Source organism: Gymnoscopelus braueri (genome assembly GCF_963280865.1).
Source record: "Gymnoscopelus braueri genome assembly, chromosome: 5".
In the NCBI taxonomy this organism is placed as follows: Eukaryota; Metazoa; Chordata; class Actinopteri; order Myctophiformes; family Myctophidae; genus Gymnoscopelus; species Gymnoscopelus braueri.
In genome coordinates, this window is record NC_137606.1 from 8,037,105 (window position 1) to 8,057,584 (window position 20,480).

Genomic DNA, 20,480 nt, shown 5'->3' on the forward strand with positions numbered 1-20,480 from the left:
TAAAATCACACAAAGGCATAAAAACACCTAAAGATAAAACTAATAAAACGCTGATGACGTGCTCCCGACCGGATCAGAAACACGAAAACGGTATTGATTCCAGGCTATTATACAGTAGACTGACAGGAAATGGGGAGAGAGAGATGGGGAGTGACACGCAGCAAAGGTCGTCGGCATTGCAGCCTAGGATCCCGGGCCATATATATATTTTTTAAAGCTAACATTTTTAACTCAAATATGTGCTTCTAGAGGAGGTCCCTGGCACAACATATTTTGAGATGGGGGGCGGCGGCCAAAATACACATAATTTTGGGGGTCCTTGACATGAAAAAGTTTGAGAACCACTGATTATAGCAACACAAGTTTTTCAGAAAACTGTCAAGAAGAAATGTTTTGATACAGCCTCAGGTCTTAATGGGTTTTAGAAGCGACAGTAGACTCGGGGAAGGCATTCACAGTCTGCAAAGCAGAAGGCCCGGCGGTCGCCCATGACGCCCATAGAAAGCCTCTTGTAGTCTGTTGCTTTGTCACGCTATAGTGTGATAAAGCAAGAGATGATGGGCATCAGTTTTGTTCGCACCTTCTGTACTCATTCATTGTGTCGGTTTTGCTGCTTCGTTTGGTTACACAAAGAGTGTTCCTGTGAAAATTTGTCATGACAAAATAAAAGAGTTGTGCCTGTGAAAAGTCGTTGTCATGGCCACTCATTTGGATCTGCAAGCCAACTGGTCATATCGGTTTCACAACTCAGTGTCATCAATTGTAGAACTAACAATGAATTAAGCCAGAGTCATACTTCATCAGACAATGGTGTCACGCACAGATAATAAATAAGGGGCTCACATGTGGATGTCAGCCTTCATGTGGGCAGCATGTGACTGACGTTAGTCATCTGTGACACATCTATCCGAGTCCCATTGACTTCCATTATAAAATTTAAGTTAAAATATTAAAAAATATATTTCAATGGTGTGTCTTCAATGTGTATCTCGGACATCATGTGGCCATGTGGTCTATGAAATCAGTCATCTAAATGATGATGTCAGTACTATGACATCAGCCATCTCCATAATATTAGCCATATTTTGGACAACAATTCCAAATGCCATTTGAGACTACGCTTGCTGCGTAGTGCAGGTAATCGTTGACTAAATAAATGCCAGACTTCCAAGCAACAGCACTGTCGTAGACAGAACAAACAGTTTAACATCTAGATCTGATCTTATTCTCATCGTTAACAGTTAACAGTTATTCAACGGTTACCTATGGCCCGTGTACGTGTGCTGGCAGCACGAACACTACTGCTCACATCCGTACTGCTGCTGCTGCTGCAAACAACACAGCTTACAGTCTCTGCACACACGGTCCACCACGGTCACCACGACCTCAGCCATGGAAAGAGTGGTGGAGATGGACGCTCTGACGGGTCTCAGGTGGAGATGCACCATGGGCCCAGCAAATGGAGCGCTGAGGCCCACCTGCCCCCACTGGAAGAGGAGCACAATGGGCACGCTTATGATCACGGGCACGCTCATCAGGAGGACGTTGTCCACATGCAAATGAAGGAGACTGATCATGGGCACTCCCATGGAGGGGAGAGGGCGAAGAGGGAAGCAGAGGGAAAGAAGAGAAGCCTGCTGGAGCTCTGGGTGCAGGCTATAGGGGCCACCCTGCTGATCAGCGCCGTCCCCTTCCTCGTCCTCTTCCTCATCCCAGTCCAGTCCAACACGGACCGGCACCAGAAGAGCCTCCTCAAGGTGCTGCTGAGCTTCGCGTCCGGGGGCCTCCTGGGAGACGCCTTCCTCCACCTGATCCCCCACGCCCTGGAGCCCCACTCGCACCACGGGAACGAAGCACACGGCGGCGGTTCATCTGACCATGAACACTCCCACGGGGCCCACGGCCACGTGATGTCAGTGGGCTTGTGGGTTCTGGGTGGGATCGTGGCTTTCCTGGCCGTGGAGAAGGTTGTACGCCTGCTGAAGGGTCACAGCCATGGACACTCCCACTCCCATTCGCACGCCGTTCCCAAGGCCAAAGACAGCGACACAGAGGAGGACGAAAAGAAGAAAGAAGAGAAGAGCAGCACAGACATCAAGGTGTCGGGTTACCTGAACCTGGCGGCTGACTTCACACACAACTTCACGGACGGCCTGGCCATCGGGGCGTCGTTCCTGGCGGGGCCAGCGGTGGGCGCCGTCACCACCCTCACCATCCTGCTGCACGAGGTGCCCCACGAGGTGGGCGACTTTGCCATCCTGGTGCAGTCGGGATGCACCAAGAGGAAGGCCATGTGTCTGCAGCTGCTGACCGCTCTGGGGGCTCTGGCCGGCACTGCTTGCTCCCTATTGGCCGGGGAGGGCGTGGGAGCCGCGGCGACCGCCTGGATTCTGCCATTCACGGCCGGCGGGTTTGTTTACATCGCCATGGTAACAGTGCTTCCGGAGCTGCTGGCAGGCCGCTCCAGTTTTGGCCAATCGCTGATGGAGATGCTGGCCCTGCTGTTGGGTGTGGGCATGATGGTGCTGATCACCAGGTTGGAGCACCAGTGAGACGTCAGGAAGAGAGAGGAGTTGATGCGAGGGAGGAAGGTTAGAAGGAGAGAGGGAATAAGGGACTGATGGATAGACACATTCTTACCCTGGTCTTCATGACGATATCAATAAGGTGTTTTACGAGTCATTTGGCGGCAAGTTTTTCAATCATGAGGTGAGCATCCCAAGGGGGGCTGGCATCATCCGGAGACCCTCGGGCCCAGTCACGAACGGCCCTCACAAGGTCAACCGAGAGTCCTCGGTTTACAAGATTCGCCGTCCGCGTGTGCGCACACACACACACACACACACGCACACGCACACGCACACGCACACGCACACGCACGCACACACACACACACACACACACACACACACACACACACACACACACAAATAGACCCTGTCATGAATGGCTTGTCTGTTGCAGAGCCATGGCGGAAAAATGCAGAAAAATCTAAAATAGCGATACTTGTGAGCTTGTACATTTTTGATATGCGTCATGCATATTTTTGTTTATTACACGGCTTGGAATAGCCCAATACTTATGGAATACTTTCATTGCCGTAAGCAAGGAAATGCTTCGTTTTGTTGTTACTTTTGGGTCAATGTATTTATTTATGTTAAGTAGCCGTGTAATAAGCGGGGTAATATATGAGGAGGTGGTCATTATTGAAATTTAAAGCCCTTCAGGGTGATTATGCACCTCCACTATCGCGTCGGTGCATAATCACACTGGAGGTACTTGAAAGGGAAAAGGTTGAGAATCACTGTACTAAACCATGGTGTGTAACCTTCATCTTTTATGTCCCTTCACCCATCCAGAAGGCCCATGTCCTCGAGCAGAACGCCCAGCTCAGGCAGCAGTTGAAGCAGGTGACACAGGACCAGGCTGAAGTGACCCAACAGGCCATCAGAGACAGAGATGAGGCCATCGCAAAGTGAGTGAGACGCAAGATTTGTGATGTGAGATTTGTCTGCCATCCATGCACAGAACATCAGCATGATAGCTGATGATATTATGATGATATAAGAGAAAGGGAAGAAGAAGAGGGGGGCAAATGTGTATAGTTTCCAAATTTAACGAATGTTATAAAACGTGGGATAAATTGTTCATAACCAATATCTTTTAATTTTATTTTTTAGTTCCCCTAGGAGTAGGCTACCCCAAAGTATCATTTAAGTCACAACCAGTCACAACATTCCTACGATAAAATCACCCACTTTAACCTGTAAACCTGTGATGTGATGCTTCTGATACATAGTCAAATCCTCAGTGTAACACACACTCTGTCAAATTAACTGTGTACGTCCCTAAAACTGGCAAATTATAGGTTCTCAACTTTCACACTGGCTTTTCAAAGATATAAAGTATCTCTTCTTTGTGTGCGTGCGTGCATGGTGGTTGTATGGTGTTGTATTGTGCTTGAACAACTTGTCATTGTCGTCCCGTGACAGGAAGAACCTGATGGAAGCCGAGCTGGTGCGCAGTAAAAACGACATGATGTGTCTGAACAACCAGCTGCTGGAGGCCATCCAACGCAAACTGGAGCTGTCCCAGGAGCTGGAAGCCTGGCAGGTGAGCTGTTATTATTCTCTCTTCAGTCCATCCTGCCCTCCTCCGTACGGCAGATAGGAATGAAGATTTCTTGCCATATATTCCACTCTTTGTTTGTCCCCTCATACACTCTCTTTTGCGGCTGTATTCTAGGCAGTTCAAAAAGGCAGCGAGGAGCTAAACATGGAAGTTAGACACTAGTATGACACGCACAAAAACAATTCAAGTCCACTCCAATGTCCTTGCGTTTGACCATTTATTCTTCACAACACGTTAAAAGTACAATGAAAAATACTAAAAGCTCGACTGGTTATCTAAGACTAAGCCAAGACCCAAGCGGTTCACAAGGTGATGTAGTAGCAGAGGGTGGAAGAGAATCAGTGGGAAGGGCTCTGTAGGAACATGTGAGTATCTGGGTGGTAAGGCCAGATACCCGGGTTGGTGCAGATTATAACCAAAAGTAGATGTTACGCCGTTGTTTGTGGTATTTGTGGTCAACAGTAAAACCCTCTCTCTGTCCAAATACCCCACTCTAGTAAACAGGTGAACACCATGACTAATTATTAGCGTTGCAGTGCCCCAGCTTCGGTGATCACGCCCGTCGCCCACCACCTAATGCCAGTGCCAGTGGAGAATGTTAAAACTACACTATTGACACAACTCTCTCTCTCTCTCTCTCTCTCTCTCTCTCTCTCTCTCTCTCTCTCTCTCTCTCTCTCTCTCAAAAAAAAAAAAAGTATAAACACTGATAGCTCATGCCTGATTATTGTATTATCAATCAAACTTTAATTATATAGCACATATTTCAGACAAGACATGAATATGTCCTCAGTGAGAGTTCAGAGACAGACACACCAACCTTTCATAGGCGTCAGTCTGTAGGCCTCAGTCTCAAGGCCATCTGCTTGGACACTACTGACCTCTAGTGGTTGGATATAGACGATATGGTCTATGGTCTAGAAGTTTCATGTCAGATTCTCTGAAGTGCTATTTCACAGATTTTTAAAATGGGTAAACATAATGATAATAACTGTCCCCTTTTGTGGCAGTTGGGGTATTTGTTAAGGCTAATTTGGCTGAATGTTTGTCTATTTTTGCCGAATGTTTGCCTATTATGGCTGAATGTTTGCCTATTTTGGCTAAATGTTTTAGCCTGGTAAACACCCCCTCCCTCCGGAAATCTCATGCATTGCATTGCATTTGGTTTCAGGAAGGAGGGTCTGGGATTGCTCACAGAGTAAAGCTGCCCGAACCGCTGCGCATACGAACCAATCAGCGGCTGCTAGGGGCGGGATCATCCAATCACCTGCCTAGTAGTTTGAAAAAATGAAACTCCGTCTGTCATCGATTCTGCGCCCGAAGTCTCAGATGCAAGTACGCTGTGAAACAAAATGTGTGTCGCAAGCTTCTTCCATTTGACGGAGTGAGGTTATAAATGTTTGCCTATTATGGCTAAATGGGAAAACGAAGGATAAATACAAAAACAGAGGTACAAAACAGGGAACAAAAGGTGCAAAGTATATCTATTTAAGTGGTTTACGATTCACGTTAAAAATAAAATGTCTCCCTTTTCACCCAGGACGACATCCAGATCATCCTCAACCAGCAGCTGAAGTCCCAGCAGCAGTCAGAGCAGCTCCAGAGGAAGCCCACCCCCTCCTCCAGTGCCATCTCCTTCTTCCGCAGGCCCAGCGTCGCCCCGTCTGCCTGGACCCGCCAGCACGCCACCCTGACCCCCTGCGCCTCGGACGCAGACAAGGACAAAGCCCAGTCCCCCTGGAGGGAATGGCTCCGGCGGGGCAAGGGCGCACAGCAGGGCAAATAATAATATAGACATGTGGGCAGTGGAGCCGGAGCACTTGGTCGTAGTGGTGCTGCTGCTCTCTCACCAGCTGGCTGTGGATGGATGAGGCAGGCAGGCAGACAGACAGACAGACAGACAGACAGACAGGAAGTGGCACATGGCGCTTTAAACCCAGCATTCCTAGATGCCAGGAGAAGAAGAGCCTCAAGAGGAAGTGTCCTGTAGTCATTAAGTAGACGGCAACACACCACACACTAGCTTTGGGTGCGTTCAGAAATACACTCTGAGAATCTGCTCCAATTTCAGAGCACTCTTTAGTTTAGTTTTTCTCCACTATTTAGTCATTATGTCAATTGATTCCTCCCCACACACATTTCTGTGTGTTATCACTGTGTTATCACTGTTTGTATCCTACTGGCTCATCTGCCAGTGAGAAGCCCCCACCGGGAGGACGTAGAGCCTTCGTCCTAGTCCTCCTGCCGCCGAACACTCCCCGCTGACAGGTGCCGCCCCAGCCTGCAGGAGTATGTGCGGTGACAAATATCACTGCACATACTATCTATCATTCTCCCCGAACACGGGCCAATAATGTCCGTGTAGGCACTCTAGAAATAAACATGATTATTACCTATTTTGTTACACGTAGATGTGTGTTAAATACTGTCTAGAGCATGGGTCTTCAACAGGGAGGCCGGGACCCCTTGGGGGTCCTGAGAGTTACCACCGGGGGGCCGCCAAATCTTTGTGTGTTGGGACTTAAAAACAACCCAAAAAAAGATTAACCACTTGAACCCTAGCATCCCTATTCAGGGGGGACAATTTGCTGAAAATATAGATATAAATAAATAATAATAAAATATAAATATAAAAATAGAGCAGACCAAGTACAGAGCCAAAGGTCAAGTTATGTCTGAAAATACACATTAACATGAATCCAACACTGATGCTGTCAAACAAGTCTATGAAGCTATCTATGAAATCTTTGAAAAAGTTTATTCTGCAACACAATGTTATACAATATGTAGTGGGGGTCCCTGCTTCATCTCTCTCTTAGCTAAGGTGTCCTTACCCTGAAAAACATTGAAGACCCCTGGTCTAGAGTGCCAAACAATAACTTCCTCCTCCTTTGTTCAGACGTTGGGGACAACCCGGCTCTTCTCTCTTGAGCTGTCGGTGTGCCCACTGAGTGCCTCCAGAGTGCAGCAGCACTCTGAATTTGGTGACACTCCAACCGCTCTGAATTTCTGAAGGACCACAGTCACACACACAGCAACCGGGGCGCGCTCCAGCGTGATCGGAGCGTATTTCCGAACGCATTCCAATCTGTAGTACAGGGGGAATCAAATCCCACAAAGATCCGATTTCCAAAGAAAAAAGTAACATTTTCTTTGGAATGGATTACAGCAGCCATAACGGTCAAACATTATCAGTCAACTCATTCGCTCACATTTCACCAAGAGGTTGAACCCTCTAAAATCACTAATGTAACAAGCACCATAGCACTTCCTCTGAATTAGAAGGACAGGTAGGCCTACGCCTCAGACTGTAGTGTAAATACAGTGCCCACTTTTTGTATTAATTGTATTCTTGTGAAGCTCTTTTAAATCTGAGGCTCTGAATGTACAGTATAATAGTAGAATCACTGTGCTGAAGGTCAGTGTTTGTAAACAAAGTATGTGTTCAAATTGTTTAACCACTTAATCCTTATTCACACTTTGGCTATTCAAAAATAGCAGATCTACAAGCTCACAATGTGTTTTGAAACATTGTGAAAAATTGTCACACGTCACTGTGAAAGTGGTTATCCAAGGACCCGTTTTTTATGGATGGAGAGGAACTAATCGAATGTCTCATCATTGGTAATGGTGCTGCGTTTTTTAGGAAACATCTGCATAGTCTAATCTACATTATGTACAAATGTGAAAATGAGTTTTGTGAACACCAAAATATAAAACTGTGCCATTGTGTAAATAAAATAAAATAAAAGATGGTTATGGTATCTAGTGGGCATATAACATGTATTATATTACATTTTAATGTTTACAGTATATGTTTGTGCTAAGCAACTTCAGCAAACAAACAAACAAACAAAACAGTTTGTTTGTTTGTTTGTTTGTTTGTTTGTGGGACAAAGTACTGTGGAAAATGTTTTACTTTTCAAAAAGTGGTTGCACCACTAAAACACGAAGAAATGTCTTTTATTTTCAACTCACTACGTGTACAGAACTTTGTTTTGAAAGTATGCATTGTTGTCATGTACATAATGTGAAGTAAATCATTTGTTCACTTGTTTTTTCCCCCCACTTGTTCATTTCAATGGACACTTTATCAGATGATTATAAGCTGGAATGTTGACAGAAAATGTTACACTTACACCGGTCTGACAGTGGCAAAATGTTCACTCTTTTGATGTTTTGTTTTTTCCACATAATGCATGGATAATATGCAACATTAGCCATGCATTTGTTGTTCTTCTCATATTGTCAAATAAATAAAATGTCATCAGAACCTTAACATAAACTTTATTCTTCTCTTGGAGGCGACTGCAATGGCCTATGAATGAGGTTCGAACTATAGTAATATTTATATATATATATGTGTTTGTGTTTAATGTATTGGTTTTACTACATGAATACAGTATGGTTACTTTCATTAATAGTCTCGGTAGAATAATTGTCAAACCATTCATAGATTACCCTAGTATAATACATCATCACATATATTTTAATAATTTGGCCTGAATCAACCACAATACAACAGAGTAACTCCATATTTTAACCCCTTAAATCGTCTAGACAAGTTAAAAAAAAAGAAGAAAACACACGCACACACACACACACACACAGCACAGCACGCACCTGATGCACGCACACACACACACACACACACACACACACACACACACACACACACACACACACACACACACACTCACACGGCATGTAAGTATATCTATATATATACAAGTATATCTATATATATACAAGTATATCTATATATATACAAATGTGAATTCATGTACATATACATTATCACATCTACTGTACATATACATAGATCTACAGACTACAGATCTACTACAGCTGGTAGATCTGTTCTCTTGAATGCAAGAACACTCGCCCCAAAACACGTTCGCCCCGGTGGAGTGGAGTACCTAATTTTTTTCCCCATCGTGTCCAGGGAGAGGGGGGGAGAACTCAATCTAACGCTATGGACCAGAGCTAGCCTAACCCTAACCTAAAACGAATACAAGAATAAAAGAACCGCTGGGTGCGTGCGAGGCAGGCGAGCGTTCCGCGAAACAAAATGCGGGCGATGGTGTTTCGGGGCGAGGGTTAGGTTACCGTTATTTTTGGTAAAGCGACAGGAGGACAATCCCCGTCGCACGACGATGACGTCCGCAGTGTAATATTTACTCAGTGGAGCTGCCATAAGCTTCCGCAGGAGAGAGAGAGGAGCAGCAGTGAGTGAATCTGTCAAAACATCAGATTTCCACTGTCCACACAGGTATGACAGCACCACACCACTGTACTGTACATGTTGGACCTTCATAGCACGCAGTCATAAGACGGTTATGTCCTCTAGGCAGCCTGGAGAGCAGGGTTTATAGAACATTTACATGCAGCTTTGACCCCATGATGACAGCTTTAGCTCGGTTAGCTTTAGCCGGTTGGCTAGCTTAAAGTAAACACTCCATGTTCCACCAGCTGGACACTGTGTTGACGTGTTGCTACAGCTGAACCGCTGCTCTGCTCAAACACCTGGAACACAGCTGTATGTATGGGTGCTTGTACTGACAGCTGACAATGTTATCTAGACAACCAGTGAGGCTAGCAACTGCTTTAGTGCTCATACACCGTTAGCTTAAAGCACACAACTTACTGATTGATGGGTGTCAGGAAAACTGGCTACAGTAGACTGTAAATACATACATAACATGTTACATGAGATATGATGACTGTGCCTTTTTAGATAACAGCATGACTGTGTGCTAACTGGAAGAAGGAGGTGGGAGGATCATGAGGGCAATGTTGTTGTTTATGTTTGCAAAATGTTTATTTATGCACACAACCTACCTCAGTGTTAACTTTAAGCTGCAATCTGGAACTTAGCCGCAAGCAAACTTAAATGGTGTTAATGCTAGCTGCATCCAAGTTGCAATACCCTTCCTTGACAGCCCATTCATGAAACAGAAAAGTCCTATCTGAAGACAACCAATATTGCACCTGTACGGACAGCTTGGTTATCCTCTATGTCTCTGTCAAGTGTTTGCTTCATTAAAAATCCACCAGTGTCATGTTATGAGCAAGTTTCTGTCAATGAACTCTGTGCAGCGATTAGTTTTGTTTACATTGTGATCCATTGTACTCAATTCATCATAATAATGACATACAATACTTACATATCAGCACTCAGCAGCAACACTAAAAGCAATAAGAGATATATTTGCAGAAAGAAAGTGGGGTGGGGGCAGGGGGTTGGGGCATAAGATGCCTCTCGCACAGGGCTTCTTCTGTGGAGCTCGTTGAGGGAGTGCGTTGTTTGCATCTCTGGGGGCAACCCTGGTGTCGGGTAGGACTGGTTGACAAGCATTTACTGTCTGAAGGAATACATGAACGCTCGGCCCAAAACACGCTCGCCCTGGGTCAAATCCAGCGACCTCGGAACGGTCGCCACCAGGTATTCCTACACGTAATCTCAGTAAAACTATGCCTAAACCTAACCTTATTCCTAAACGTAACCTCAGTAAAACTATGCCTAAACCTAACCTTATTCCTACACGTAACCTCAGTAAAACTATGCCTAAACCTAACCTTATCCCTAAATGTAACCTCAGTAAAACTATGCCTAAACCTAACCTTATTCCTTAATGCAACCTCAGTAAAACTATGCCTAAACCTAACCTTATTCCTAAACGTAACCTCAGTAAAACTATGCCTAAACCTAACCTTATTCCTTAATGTAACCTCAGTAAAACTATGCCTAAACCTAACCTTATCCCTAAACGTAACCTCAGTAAAACTATGCCTAAACCTAACCTTATTCCTAAACGTAACCTCAGTAAAACTATGCCTAAACCTAACCTTATTCCTACACGTAACCTCAGTAAAACTATGCCTAAACCTAACCTTATCCCTAAATGTAACCTCAGTAAAACTATGCCTAAACCTAACCTTATTCCTTAATGCAACCTCAGTAAAACTATGCCTAAACCTAACCTTATTCCTAAACGTAACCTCAGTAAAACTATGCCTAAACCTAACCTTATTCCTTAATGTAACCTCAGTAAAACTATGCCTAAACCTAACCTTATCCCTAAACGTAACCTCAGTAAAACTATGCCTAAACCTAACCTTATTCCTAAACGTAACCTCAGTAAAACTATGCCTAAACCTAACCTTATTCCTTAACGTAACCTCAGTAAAACTATGCCTAAACCCTAAACCTAACCTTATTCCTAAACTTAAAGGTAGGGTAAGTGATATTTTTTGGTTAAAACAAAAAGTATTTTGTTAAAAGGTTAAAATACTATATTCTGATAGTAATCATTGCTATAGAGTGTTTGTTCAGTAACAGATGTCTCCCTGTCTCTCCAGCTCTTTAATAAACAGAAAATACATTTTTCGGTAGGTGTCAAAATCTCAGCCAATCAGGAGAAAGTACCCATGTTTAAGCTTAATTTGTATAGTGTTCCAGTTAAAATTTGGTCTGCTCATTTCTTAGTGTCATCACTTCCAATTTCACTTGTTTAATCTATATCCTGATTGAGTTCTCTGTCCTGGTTGGATAAAATTGGAAATGAAACTAAAAAGAAAAAAGAAAAAAACTACAAAATACATTTTCTGTTTTATAAAGAGCTGGAGAGACATGGAGACTCTTTATATGGACAGGACACTCTATAGTAACGAGCACTATCAGAACATATTTGAATAATTGCAAATCACTTACCCTACCTTTTAACATCAGTAAAACTATGCCTAAACCTAACCTCAGTAAAACTATGCCTAAACCTAATCTTATTCCTAAACGTAACCTCAGTAAAATGAATACAAGTGAAATTGTTTATTGTGTGCACTCTCAACATTGCAGTTACAGGAAGTGTTAGGGAAGTAGGGAAGAGAGAATAGGGATGAAAGGAACACAGAATAAGTCAAATAACAGGAAGGCACAGATACATACTGTAAGTTGCATGATAAATAAAATAAAAAGGCAACGATGGTTATATGGAAGTCAGAAATGCTTCTCGTGCAGGTGGAAAACATATCCGGCATATATGCGCAATATCTCCCCGGGCCAAGTGGGGATTATGTCTTGAAAGAATGGTAGAAAGACATTTTGGTATCATGTACCAAAATCATGTACCTGATGTGTGTGTGTGTGTGTGTGTGCGGGAGACCTGGGTTTGAATCCCGGGAAGTAAAGGAAACTTACGAATTGTAGCTTTAAGGCTTTTATTGTGTATTCACTTTAGAGTTGGGTCCTAAAGTCCTAAAAGGCCAAATGTAATTTTGATTCACATGTTACAGTGTTAAATTCCAAAAACTCAATTAAATCGTTAATTGCAATTATTTGTATATATTATTTGATTTATCGTCAACAAAAATGTCATGATCGTGACAGTCCTTCCTATGTCTTCTTCTCGATAGCACCTTAACTGTACGTGTCCCTCTCCCCACCAGGGCCACGCTCTTGGCCTGCTTGCAGAAGGTCACCGCCCCAGTGAGATGACTGACCAGGGCAACAACAACCAGAACATCTCATGCAACCCCTTCGCTGCCCTCTTCAGCTCGGTGGCGGACGCCAAGCAGTTCGCGTCAGGCCAGAAACCCCAGCAGCTGTCTGCTGAAGCGCCGTGTGAGTGTGTGAGAGTATTGTCACGTCATCATTCATAAAGCCTGTACTTATGCTGTCACAGTCACAGCCCAGTGCTTATTACAGTGTCTGGGTTCAGAGGTTGCTTTGGACGCATGTGTCATCTCTAAGGATATACAAGTGTCTGTTGTTGCAAACGTAAAAACAAAACGTTTTTCCATGTTTGATATCGTTGCTGTAGGGTGGAAACCTTGTAAGTCCAAAGCCGTTCCGGTTTTAATATTTTTTTTTTAAATTATTTAAAATAGTGAAAATAGCCGATCTACAAGCTTGTAGATCGGCTATTTTCACGACTTTTGTGCGACACTCTTGTATGATGAAGTAGGGCATTCATTTACCACAACACGTAAAAAGTTGAAAGTTGAAGTTCTGCCACAAAACATTAACTTTGTTTAGAACTTTAACTAACAATATTTTTGACCAAATACATATATATATTGTGGGGATGACTATTGGTGCTTTTGCTAAATATTCACACAATGACATTTTTGATAAACAATCCTCAGTAATGCCTATATAACTAAATGTGTAAAGGCAAATAATAGAACAGCTAAAACACTTTGGTTAGAGTGTCTGCCCTGAGATTGAAAGATTGGGAGGTCGGGTTCGTTTCCCCAGCTGGTTCATACCAAAGACTATAAAAATGGTATTCAGCTTTAGCGTCATGTCCAGGAGGTGTGTACTTGTACATCCTGTAGAGAGTGTGTACTTACTGTACATCAAGCCGCCTCACGCTGCTCCTGCCCCTATGGGCCACATGGCTCGGCAAGGCTTACTTAAAACAGTCAGTTAGTTAGTACAGATAATGACATCACTTTACTGTAATCCAGCCTTTAAAGCCAGAAAAAGACAACACTTATGCCATATCACGATATTACGATATAAATAAGTCTCATATTACAATATCAATATAGTATCCATTATATTTATCGTCTCTGTCCGGTGGAAACCTCATATGTCCAAAACTGTTACTTTTCAGGATTCAAATTAAAAAAATTGCAGATGGACAAGCTTTGCGTAGTGTTTCGAGCTTGCAGATCTACTATTTTTTATACTTTTATGTAACGCTGTAGTATGATCAAGTAGGGCATTAATTTACGAAAAAATACACAAAGTTAGAATATGGAGATAAGAGGTTTCTGCCCGACAGCAACGATATATTGCCAGGCAGCCCACCTTGTAATCAAACCATAAAGGCTCAATAAGAATACTCAGTGTGTCCTGTGTTATGTTGCAGTGGAGGACTCGGGGGAGAGCCAGTCGGAGTCGGAGAACTCTGTGTCTGACAGCATCGAGGACAATGACGACTCGGTGGCAGAGATCAGCCGCTCGTTCCGCTCTCGCCAGGAGCTGTGTGAACAGCTCAACGTCAACCACATGATCCAGAGGATATACCTCATCACACTGGACAACAGTGAGTTCAACACTTAAGCCCCAGTCGTCGTCCACACTAAAGTGCTTCTCAAACGTTTCCATGTCAAGGACCTCACCCCCCTGGCCACGGACCCCCATCTGAAATGTTTTTGTGCCAGGGACCCCCAGAAGAGAAGATTTATGTAAAAAATTAATCCAAATTATTCAAGATTTTTCAAACATTTTTGATATATTTTTAAAAAATAGCAGATATACATGCTTGGCTAACTTTTGCCCAAAACTATTGTGACTCACTATACTGTAAGTAACACAACAGCCACTGAACTCTGCCTTAAGCATCGTGTTAAGTTCCCCTCTCACCAGTAGAGATCACCATTGGCCACCCTCTGTTTGAATAGCTCAGTTTCCAGAAGAAAATGTCACATTCATTTACTTCATAGACGTTTCAGCCAATGGAATCCTTATATAAAGAGTTTTAAGCCTGGAATCAAGCCAACCAACTATGAATCAGAATCAAACTTTATTGTCACATCACATTACAAGTAATATGGGTGAAATTCTTAATTGTGCAGGCCCATCAGTGCAGTTAAAAGATATATAGAGAATAAAAGTACAATAAAGAGCATTAAGTGGCTAATGTGCATAATCATTTAAGAGACATGAATGTATGTAAACAAGAGTCCATTTAAAACACAGATCAGATCAGTCTGTGCATTAAAAACACAGTTCAGTTCAGTGTGCAGGGGCCAGTGGCCACAGTCTTGGCTCTTATTCAGCAGTCTAATTGCTGCTAGATAGAAACTGTTCATAAGTCTGGTGGTATTGCTTATGAAAAAGGTGATTGAAAAAACACGTCCCCCTCACGCATTAGAGGGACAATATCAGTCACCAGAACCAAGGACATGTGTTTTCAATGAATGTAACATGGTTAAAATGGAGTTTGAAGTAAGTTACAATGGGTTTATATAGGAAGGGAGTGTGTCTGATAAAAGTGTATATCAAATATCTAAATACTTGATCATTAAAACAAACTTGCTCTCAAAATGCACGAGAACCGGCTGCCGTGTTAAGTGTTCAGATGGGTGGGACGTGAACAACACTTTTGAGATTTCCAAGTTGGCCCCGATACAGAGAAGGTTGAGAACCTTTGGTGTGGCTGTAGTATCTCTGTGGGTCTTTAGTTCAGTAGAGATGGAATCTCTCTCCTGCTACTCAGTGGTGTGTGCATCTGCTACCCCTCATAAAGTATTTATGAGTCCCTCGTAAAGTCATTCCAATAAGTCACAAATGACTCACCTCCCTTTCAGACCATGTTGACGGCTCGCAGACACTGAGCTGGCTGTGTCTGTCCACCCTTGGGACGACTTAAAGATGAGTCATAATGATCTGGAAATGGAGAGTGGAAACCCCTTTCTGTGTTCAGAGTCCTCTGTTCAATATCCTGATGCTGTCAGGCTATCTGAAATAAACCCCCAGCAAAGTACATAAATGGTGATGGTAATTTGCCTTTTACCTACTGTATAACCCCTGAATTATACTTGGTAATGTGCATATGGGGTTCAATTCCCCCGGCCGGGTCATACCAAAGACCATGAAAATGGGACCCAATGCCTCCCTGCGTGGCACTCCGCATCAAGGGTTGGATTGGGGGTAAGTCCCTGCGACGTACTAGCGTCATGTCCAGGGGGAGTACTTGTACATCATAGAAATCTGTTATTTTCTTCAAGCAACACTGCTGTGTGCCAATTTGGTATAAATGATGAAACGACTGTAAATGAGGCTTTTGTCATTGTTCTGTCCAGGTGACCCCAGTCTGAGAGGTGGAAATGGGATCCCTCCTCGCTGTGTCTACCTGGAGGAGATGGCAGCAGACCTGGACGGACAGGACTGGCTGGATGTGGACAACATAGAACAGGTACAATGTTAATCCCTTTCCCTCAACATAGAGCAGGTAGACACCCTCCCTCTGTCTCTTCTTTGCTTTTGTCTGAAAGATAACAACTGATGTTAAGGTTTTGTCTGGATTTTAGGGAAACTTTGGTGGTGACCTTGTCATTATTAGTGAGGTTTGCTGAGTGGTGCATACTAAGCAGTTTTAAGGGAAGGCACATATGCATTTTCTAAAGGTGTGAGGAAGAGATATCACTTGCACTTTTTCCAGAACAAATAATATAATAGATGAACGGTTGGGCTATCGTTTTTTTTTTCATATTGTCCAATCGGGGCGACTCGAGATCGCTGGTAAACAATCCAATCGGCAGGGGGTGGAGGAAGTGGGGGGGTATTGACATTGCACTTGTCACTTGTGCTGATTAAAGCATCATTTATTCTCCATCACAAAAGGGTGTCATTTTCCAAAAAGAACAGATTGACTTACTTCCAAATGAATCGGGATGCGATCTGTCTGCCCTCACCTCCACTGCTAGGAAAACACTGAAGAGTGTTTCTGCAGTACACACACACACACAGAGCTCACACCGTATCACATCCGCTTGTAGATCTGTTCTATTTGGCAGGCGACACTGTCATACTGCAGAGTATAAATAAGGTTTAATGAGGCTCTGTGAGGCGGACACACATTGCTGAAGAGGTCTGCATTCTCTTTAAATCTTTTGGGGGGGAAATGTTCTTAATTTCCAAAAGTACTTTTGAATTTACTTGAGTATATACTTTGTCCACCACTGCCCATTTTATGGAAGTCTTGTACTTTAATTGGAGTCGTGTTTGTTTGTGCTTTCAGGCTCTGTTCAACCGCCTGCTGGTTCCGGAGCCAGGAAACCACCTCATTTACATGACGTCCTGCAGCGCCATCAACCTGTCGGCTGACCGCGATGCAGGAGAGAAGCGCTGCATCCCCTACCTGTATGCATGCTACCAGAGGTCCAAGGAGGAGGTAGGACCTTTACACTACCTGCTTTACACTGGGCTTAGGAGCTGTGTCCACAGAGGCCGCCTTTTGAGCGGAGGGCACTCACATGCAGCGTTTATTAACACCCGCAACGTTCACACCCATCAACCATTGCTGTGCTCAAATGTCCTGATCTATATTATTACTATTAGCACAAATAGCTTAGCTGAAACAATGTAAACATGGACTTCTCATGGATGGTTGTGATAACGATTCAACGTCGAGTCGTGAATTACCGGGTTGTCAGACACAGCCAGGAGGATCAAAAGAACATTGCTCCTCCAAAGCACTGCTCCTCCAGCTTGAAGCGCCCAGGGCGCTGCACTAAAAATGCCGGGTGTCGGAAGCGCTGACGCGCTGAGGTTAAGGTTAGGAATAAGTTTAGGGTTAGGCATAGTTTTACTGAGGTTACGTTTAGGAATACCTGGCGGTGACCGTTCCGAAGTTGCCGGATTTGACCTGGGGCGAGCGTGTTTTGGGGCGAGCGTTCTTGTATTATTTTCCATAGAAATACATGGAAGACTGCTGCTGCCAACTCAAAAGGTCCTTCTCTCTGGGACACGGCCCCTTACTGAGTTCTAACAATAATATGCAAGAGCGAGTGAGTGCTGTGGTCAGCACCCCTGGGTTGATAAACCACTCCTCCTCTGCTTTTGAGGAGTTGCCATTAGAGATCCCTGCATGAGTAAATAATGTACTTGTTAATCTGTATGCCAGGTGACGAAAGTCCCAGAGAAGCTGTTGTCCTTTGCTGTGCGCTGTAAGAACCTGACGGTGGCCAACACCTGCACAGTGCTGCTCACCCCGGAGATCTACATCAGCCAGAACGTCTACGAACAGCTTCTGGATCTGCTGTTGGACAGTGGAGCACGTATGTTCTGGATGGATGGATGGGGCAACACTTTGCTTTGGCTCTTCAGCTGTTGTGTTCTTATTTTATTTTATTTATTAATTGTATAGTTTTTTTGTACCCCTTTTTTCTCCCCAATTTAGTCGTCATGCCAATTAGATTTGTGTTGTTGTCACTGCTGTTGTATCCTGCTGCTGGCTCACCTGCCAGTGAGGAGTCCCCCCCCGGGAGGACGTAGAGCCATCGTCCTAGTCCTCCCGCCTAACACTCCCCGCTGACAGGTGCCGCCCCCAGCCCGTAGGAGTACGCGCGGTGACAAATATCACCCTCCCTGCCCGGCTTCCCTCCCCCCGAACACGGCCCAATTATGTTCGTATAGATCATACATGGGCAACTGGCGGCCCGGGGGCCACATGCGGCCCCCACCTTCACTTAATGTGGCCCGCAGGTTAATATCGGAATACTGATATATTATTGATTTCAGCTGTTACAATTCCAAACATGCAAACATGACCCGCTTTAATTACTTCAGTCTATATTAGTAGCTTAATGACTAGTATTACAATTCTATTGTCTGTTTTATGTCCAATGTATTTGTATTTAAGTTCAAATGCATTTGAAAGATGATACTTTTCAGGATTCTAATTCAAAAATAGCAAAAAGAAATTCAGGATTCCAATTCAAAAAGTAGCAAAAATAGCAGACCTACAAGCTCAAAACGCGTCGCGCTGCGACACGTTTTGAGCTTGTAGATCGGCTATTTTTGCTACTTTTGTGTGAATTAGAATGGTAAATGGTACGGCATTAATTTACGAAAAAAGTTAAAATACGGAGATGAGATGAATGCAATGTCTGGAGTGAGTGTGAGTGTGGAAATATAGTGGCCCTCTCCATCATCAAAGTTGCCCACCCCTGGTATACAGTAGATGCTTGGCAAAGCCGGATGCACCGTGGTGGATTCGAACCCCTAGACTCTGCGGTGGTGGGCAGCTACTGTACCACTGCTTCACCCGGATGCTGTTATGTTCTTATGCTTGATTTATTATATACCTGTACTTGGCACTGAAAGTAGCTAATCTACAAGCTCACAACGATCGCTGTGATGATGAGCGTGTAGATTGGGTATTTTAAAATGATTTATGTCCACTCTTTTCTGTGTGAGACACAATGTGCAACCAAGTACCGGGCATTAATCTCTTGTGCCCCCTCCTGTCTACTTTATTGTGTTCTTACTCTCCTGTCTAGTTTTCTTCTACAGTATATATTTTACCTACTAGCCTTGTTTGATTTATAAAGTTGTAATTCACTTCCCTCTCGTTTCAGAACCAGAGGAGCTGGTGGAGTTCGTGGAGGAGGTCATCGCCGGCCTGCTTGCCGACCAGGAAGTGCGTACGTTCTCAGAGGTCATTGTACCCGTGCTGGACATCTTCCATGGGCGCATCAAAGACTTGGACCTGTGCCAGCCTCTCCTCTACTCATATCTAGATGTCCTCCTCTTCTTCAGCCACCAGAAAGACATCGCTAAGGTCAGAACACTTACTTGCTGACCGATATTTTGTCTGATATCTTCTTCTGCTTTTTTAGTGTGTGTATTTCCGTCTTTAACAGCTGAAATATTATATGATGTGAGAAGTTGAGGCATGTGAGATTATTCTTTCCTATGGATAATCTTATATATTATGTATTTTATGAGGTGTATGTTTAACTTAATATCAAGATGACTAGCACCCAGTACATACCTTGAGTGCCCGGTATGAAGATTTTTCGATGATATCATTTGAGGTTTGATGATTTATTTCCTCCACTCCTCATATAAGGTGTTGGTGGAGCACACCCAGCCCAAAGACCCAGCTAATGGCCTGCAGTACCAGAAGACCCTCCTGGGGGCGGTGCTGAGTATCTCCTGTCTGCTGAAGACTCCAGGGGTGGTGGAGGGTCACGGTTACTTCCTGAACCCTTCTCGCTCCAGTACCCAGGAGACCAAGGTGCAGGAGGCCAACATTCACCAGGTCAGGATGGAACGTATCTTCAGTCTGTTGTCTGATGGTCCAGCAGTGAAAGTGTGCCCAGCTTTGCATTCTGTGGCTCTTGACCGAATTTATAATAGGTGTATTCTTTTAAATACAAAAACAGAGTCTGCACACTGAATCATGCTCCCATAGTCATTTAATTGAATCGATAATCAAGAGGGGTTATTTGTCACTCTGCAGTCCAGCACACACATCCAATATTACAATGGGTGCTGCTGGATCACAAAGGCGAATTCTAAAGAGAAGAAAAGATCTGCACACCGTCTTCGATGCTCCCAAACAACTTAATTAGAGCGGAGTATACAAGAGGTGCGAAACGTTGTATACTACGCTTGAATAAAGTTGCTTGGGAGCATCGAAGACAGTGTGCAGATCTTTTATTCTCTTATTTTATTTGTCACTCACTCATACAGGTACAAGCAGTGAATGTTGGTGTGACTTGGTTTCAAAGACTGTGCAACAATAGCAAAGCAAAATATACACAATAATAATAATATACTGTAATGAAATAAAATAAAGCAATAAGAACATTTTAAGATAGAAAATAAG

General features: G+C 43.8%; 3 protein-coding genes across 3 annotated transcripts in view; all 3 read left to right on the plus strand.

The window, feature by feature from the left end:
• The window catches only part of LOC308085029 (BICD family-like cargo adapter 1), a 36,567-nt gene extending 28,168 nt beyond the window's left edge, over positions 1-8,399 (plus strand). The window contains exons 8-10 of the mRNA XM_080428046.1: positions 3,360-3,475; positions 3,993-4,113; positions 5,672-8,399. Coding sequence (XP_080284172.1) covers positions 3,360-3,475; positions 3,993-4,113; positions 5,672-5,917 — 483 coding nt within the window. The 3' untranslated portion in view covers positions 5,918-8,399. The remainder of the gene's footprint in view (positions 1-3,359; positions 3,476-3,992; positions 4,114-5,671) is intronic.
• On the plus strand, positions 1,266-2,552 carry LOC308085136 (zinc transporter Slc39a7-like; the record flags this gene model as incomplete). Its single annotated transcript, XM_080428219.1, has 1 exon — positions 1,266-2,552. One exon carries the CDS (start codon positions 1,266-1,268, stop codon positions 2,550-2,552), a length of 1,287 nt encoding a protein of 428 aa, XP_080284345.1.
• Positions 8,400-9,307: 908 nt separating the features above from the next.
• ube4a (ubiquitination factor E4A) overlaps positions 9,308-20,480 on the plus strand; it is a 28,491-nt gene continuing 17,318 nt past the window's right edge. Inside the window, exons 1-8 of the mRNA XM_080428911.1 lie at positions 9,308-9,403; positions 12,577-12,751; positions 14,007-14,183; positions 15,946-16,058; positions 16,884-17,036; positions 17,769-17,922; positions 19,225-19,427; positions 19,719-19,910. Of these exons, the coding sequence (XP_080285037.1) occupies positions 12,622-12,751; positions 14,007-14,183; positions 15,946-16,058; positions 16,884-17,036; positions 17,769-17,922; positions 19,225-19,427; positions 19,719-19,910 (1,122 nt within the window). The 5' untranslated portion in view covers positions 9,308-9,403; positions 12,577-12,621. The remainder of the gene's footprint in view (positions 9,404-12,576; positions 12,752-14,006; positions 14,184-15,945; positions 16,059-16,883; positions 17,037-17,768; positions 17,923-19,224; positions 19,428-19,718; positions 19,911-20,480) is intronic.